This window comes from Arachis ipaensis, chromosome B07 (assembly GCF_000816755.2).
Source record: "Arachis ipaensis cultivar K30076 chromosome B07, Araip1.1, whole genome shotgun sequence".
Classification (NCBI taxonomy): Eukaryota; Viridiplantae; Streptophyta; class Magnoliopsida; order Fabales; family Fabaceae; genus Arachis; species Arachis ipaensis.
In genome coordinates, this window is record NC_029791.2 from 2,688,300 (window position 1) to 2,694,105 (window position 5,806).

The window sequence follows — 5,806 nt, forward strand, 5'->3', positions numbered from 1 at the left end:
TGTTATGAAAATATTTTATTGTAATGCTATGAATAGTTTTAGGTGAAAACTCAAATATAGTTAATTTCATGTAAATTTATCAAGAAACAAAAAAGTTTTTTGTAACTATTTTTTTTTTTTAAATATAACATGGCTAAATTTAATATACTAATACATTAAAATTTGATTGATTCATGTCACTAGGGTATCAAACCAAATCATGTATTAAAATAGAATATGAAGTTTTAATAGGTAACAAGGATGCTCAATTGCTCATATTGCTTTCTTGCCAAGGATTTAGTTTTAATAGGTAAACGAAATCTCACATGATATTGCTTCTATGAAATTCATTTCACTATTTGAGGGAACACTAAATCATTTTGCATTCCTTTACTTGTATAAATATTACATTTAGTTGAAGGGAAAATATTTGACTTAAGTATATATCATCAAGACTTCAATCATTTTGCATTCCTTTACTTGCATTCCTCTATTGCTTCAAACAATCAAGATGCATAATGTGATCAATCTGAGAATTTCGATGAAGTGAAAAATGATTGTAGCAAAATCACATTATTAACTAGGGATAACCCGTACAATTAGTTCATGGTGGTTTTATATAATGAGACAAAAGCTATGATCCTCTTCTCATTGAATGAGAGGAATAGAGGGAAGAAAGAACACAAACCTGATGAATGAGCATCAGAGAGAATCTGGGACATATTCCTAAGGAGTTTTCTCAATACAAATGATAAATTATGGGCAGCCGCACAAACATGAGGGTAAATATTATGGTGTTTGCATTTTTTTAAATGTATTTAATTTTACTCCGACGAGTTTGAGACGCAATTTTATATGTCGAGCAGAAGCCTGCGAGGATCCTCCACGATATCCTTGATGCGTCGCAAGAAGAACACTGCCTCTCTTCCATCAATAATTCTATGGTCGTATGTTAGAGCAATGTACATCATAGGCCTTGGGACAACATTTCCTCCAACCACCATAGGACGGCTCACTATGGAATGCATGCCCAAGATTGCAGACTGCCAAAAATGGTTATTGCATGAGATTTCTATATAAGACATATACTTCATCAAATAAATTCCTCACAATATTAGGCATAATAATATTTTTTTTAAGAATAAACAACAATGATCTAAGTTTAACTAAACCAAAGGAATAATCAAGATTTGGCTTGGTAATTTTGAATAATATCGGTCCTGCTTTTAGAGCAAATTTTATCACGAGTTACAAGACAAAAAAAATGAGGCCCTTATCATTATATAAGGCATGAAATGCCCTTGGTTGCCCCTACTTTTTGCCATCAAACATAGGCGGGGGGGTCATTTGGGGAAGCAATCAATTTTAGTATCAATCATAGTTATAGGAACAACTTCAATATATATGTATAGAGATTGGCACGAAACAAAGAGACATAACAATTAATAACTGCTAGCGTAGTAAAACTTTCAAACCTGAGGAGGGTTAATGATAGGGGTACTCAAGAGGCTTCCATAAACACCACCATTAGATATTGTGAGTGTGCCTCCAGCCATCTCATCAATTGATAGAGTTCCATCATTTGCCTTCTTTGCAAAAGCATTGATCTGCTTCTCTATATCCGCAAAGTTCATCGTATCACAATTGCGGATAACTGGCACAACAAGACCCTGAGACAGCAAAAAGTAATATTAATTGTAGTTCAAACAAAACAGGCAAGGTGATAATTTTCGTAGCCAAGCAAAAAATTCAAATAGACAATATATACTTAATAAATTTAACTCAATAATCCAAACATTCAGTTAACCAGCCATAACAAAATGAATTAACAAGGCCCATTAGTAGAATGCAGTGAAGTTTCATACAAAATTGCAGCACATTCAACCACGAAGGTGTTTCTACATAATGAAACAAAGTAAAAGGAAAGGTTAAGGTAACTGATAACGACCTTTGGTGTACCAACAGCTATGCTGATATCTATGTAATCTCTGTATATGATATCATCCCCATCAATGACTGCATTTACAATTGGCTGATGTTGGAGAGCATTGACAGCAGCCTGATATAAAACCCATATATAAGTACGAGAGGATAGATGTCAAAAGCCCATATGCTTTTTACACCAAAAATCAGAAATTTACATACTTTGACAAACCCGGACATAAGTCCCAACTTGACTCCATGCTTTTCGACAAAAGCATCCTTGTAGTCAGCACGGAGTTTCATCAAGTTAGTCCTGCAATTAAAAGCAATCAATCAGGGAAGACAGAAAGTGGTAATCTAAAATGTAAGGCCATAACAAGCACAAACACCATCATTAATTGATATTCAAACAAATAAACAATCAAAATGTCGTACTATGTTAGGTCAACATAAGAATGAATTTCCCTCATCCTTTACAAATCCAATCAATGGCATGTCCCCACGGGTCCTATACTATCATATCAAAACTTACAAAGTGACTTAAATATAAATAGCATATGGGCTTTTGACACGGTGCACAAACTTTAACTCAAAAAGATGCATTGGTAAATAGTGGTACGGAATAATTATGCACACACAACAAATCTTAAAACCAAGGCAAAATTGAAAGCTTGCTATAATTTCAAAATCAACAGAACTTACATATCAACTTCATTGAATGTTGTCAACATGGCAAATGTGTTTTGGGAATCTTTCAAACGGGTAGCAACACGTTTACGAAGCCTTGTCATAGGAACCTTTGATAATGAATGAAACCATCAAGACAGCATACATAATTTTTAAACATAACCAGCTAGGCATATCAACATATGAATAACAAAACATTCAGAGTGACTCACTCGTCTTTCCCTTTCCTTAGGGGGAAGCTGTGGCTCAGTAGGAGAACTTTGTGCACCAGCAGGCCTCGCTGGAGCAGGGGGTGCTTTGGGTTTCTCTTTAGCAGGTGCTGGTTCAGCTTTAGGCGCTTTCTTCTCCTCACTGGTCTTTTGGGTTGGCTGAGGAGCAGCTTTCTCAGATGTAGTCTCGGATGGAGCAACATGAGTAGTAGCATCGGCAGACCTTGAAATAATTGCTATCTTGTTACCTGGCTCAACTGTATCTCCTTCATTGGCTAGAAGCTGCAAATCATTAAATAGAACCAAAAATGCCAATTTTAACGAGAGAGAAAATATTGCTTTATATCATTTTAAGTGAGAGTCATTTTAAGTGAGAGTCAGAAATAAAAACAATATAAATCTCTTTCACATTACCTTCACAATCACACCTGACTCCGGACTAGAAACGTCAATTGTCACCTAATTCAGGAATAATAGAAAATATATAGCATTAGTTATTTAGAAATAAAGAAAATTTGATCCACTAATAACCACCAAAATCATTAATGAAGATTTGCATATTTCCCCAAATAACCTTATCTGTTTCAATTTGAGCTATTGGTTCATCAACAGCAACCCTGTCACCAGGCCCTGTTCCCACCAAAACAGAACACATGGCGGTAAATTAACAAGAACTATTAAAAATAATTCGATCATGTCACCTATAATATAATACAAGAGGCAAGCTAGCATACTCTTCAAGAATTTTGCCAGGGTTCCATCAGCAATAGATTCAATGAAAATGGACGCCTCCATGTTTGCATGGTAGCCTCTTGACAAAAAACCTCCCTACATAGCAACAAGTTAATCAGGACAGTTTCTATAACTATGAGAGGAAGGAAGCAGGGGAAAATAATCAAGTAGATGAACATTAAGATGTAAGACAAATACTTGAAACATGTTTTGGGAATAATAATCTGACATGCATGAACAACATACAATAAAGGGATGAATAAAACCAAGGAAAGCAAAGAAATTATTCCAGAGGCAGATTTACCATCACTCATAAGGAAAAATTAAGGCAATTTTGGTGTTGAAAAACAATGCCACACCTACATCTTACGGAAATATTTTTTAATTGTCATTTTTTCCTGTTCTAAAAAAGTTTGTTCTGATAGGAAACAGAAAAGTTTCAAATTATTTTTTTCATCCTAGCCTTTTTCCAAAAAGCATAAGAACGTTATTGATCTTCCAAAGGTTAATTGACTCGCCACCTTACATTTAGTCCCTGTAATAATCAAACCCTAAGTGCATGCCCAGTGTAGACTGCAGACTCATTTTTCTATTTCCGGCTTGACCTAATTTCCATCCACAAAATAGAATCTTAAAGCAATAATTAAAGCCTCTGACTAATAAATGAAGCCACTAACCTCATAGGTTTTACATTGACCCAGCACCCTGCAAAAGCAATAACATTGATGACACAAAATTTCAAATTTGAATAAATAATTTAAAATGACACCAGTTAAAGCATTTCCAAATATAAAATGCACCGAAACTTGCCAGGTGTCATGTGAGAGAAGTTCCGGACATTCCCATAATGTCCTGAATGAAATGAAACCTGTTCAACAAAATTAAAAATAACAGTAAGAACCATCCAAGGATATAACTAATGAGCAAACAAACAATTAAGGCTCCAGGTAATAATGATTGCCCGAAAACAAAAAATCCACATTCTGTGAAGGTAAAAATTGCACAAAGAACACACCTTATCAATAAAAGGTAAATCACTCTACAATTTTAGATTAGATGTTCAAAGAAATTTGTTTTGGGTAAAACTGTAAAAGTATAATTCAATCAATATAAGGGCAGATAGTAAAACATAACATTAATAATAAGACGTCCTACAAACTGAAGACGATTGATCAAAGAAATCAACACTTTGTAGTCTTTTAGTAAAATTCATGCTGGACAAAAATCATGCAGCTCAACTCAACAATAAAGGTATAAATCCACATGGAAATAGCAGACTTAACTGACTTTAATTCAGTAAGAACAAGTTTTCACCACACCTCATCAATATTGGACAACCATCTGTATATCCAATCATATTTTGGACAAAATTCAGAGAACACAGAAGAGAACCAATTTTACAGAGAAGCAACTATGATCTAATTCACAGTTCAAACTGTCCAAGAACCACAGAACAACACATGTACACGATTCTCAATATGAGGGACAAATTACCTCCTTTTCAACAATGGAGGAAACTCTGGCAGGAGCTGAGGAGCCAGAGCGGAATTTCCGCGCTGACTGGCTTAAAAGCTGAAAAAAAAAATCACATCAGGTTTCACTTAAAATATCAACAGATCAACTACCTTCGCATTTCACTCCATGTCTCCATTGAATTTGAAATTTCATCATAAGAGATTAGTAAGAGAAAAACTCACCATGGGATATGGGCTGCTAGAAGCAACCCTCCGCCTTATGACACCGAGCATGATTCCGCGGCAACTTTAAAACCTAATTTCACACGCACAAAAAGAAAAAAAAGCCAACAATTTCAACAAACATCATCAGGTGAGAAATCACTAGCCGTAACAGCAAATTCACGCAACAGATAATATCTTCGATCCAATTCGTTCCAGAGGAAATAACATGCGCCAGATTACGATGTATTTACGTATTCCAGATGTTCTAGATGTAGATTTAAAAAACTACTAACAATTTGAAACAGTAATAATAATAAATGTCGAAGAATAACACAAATGCGAATTCTCTGAGCAAGGAGAGAGAGAAAACGGAAAGTGCGTAACAGTAAGAAAAAGGTGAATAGAGAAAGGAAGAACCCTAACCGGAGTGAGAAACGCTGAGAGTGATTGGAAGATCGATCGATCGAGAGACAGAGAGAGAGAATAAAACGGTAACGGAAGCAGAGAGAAGATCGCCGCCAGCAAAGTGATGAACAAAAGAATTGTTTATTTCAGTTTTCTACCTTTTATTTTTATTATTTTTGTTAATCATTAATT

General features: G+C 35.0%; 1 protein-coding gene across 1 annotated transcript; it reads right to left on the minus strand.

The window, feature by feature from the left end:
• LOC107608755 (dihydrolipoyllysine-residue succinyltransferase component of 2-oxoglutarate dehydrogenase complex 2, mitochondrial) lies at positions 522 to 5,788 on the minus strand. Its single transcript, XM_016310480.2, is given in 15 exon segments — positions 522 to 1,022; positions 1,455 to 1,649; positions 1,928 to 2,038; positions 2,125 to 2,215; positions 2,605 to 2,699; positions 2,802 to 3,080; positions 3,213 to 3,257; positions 3,373 to 3,428; positions 3,533 to 3,574; positions 3,577 to 3,626; positions 4,208 to 4,235; positions 4,341 to 4,398; positions 5,025 to 5,102; positions 5,228 to 5,300; positions 5,633 to 5,788. Coding segments are annotated over 14 exon segments (1,371 nt in total). The 5' UTR covers positions 5,279 to 5,300; positions 5,633 to 5,788; the 3' UTR covers positions 522 to 830.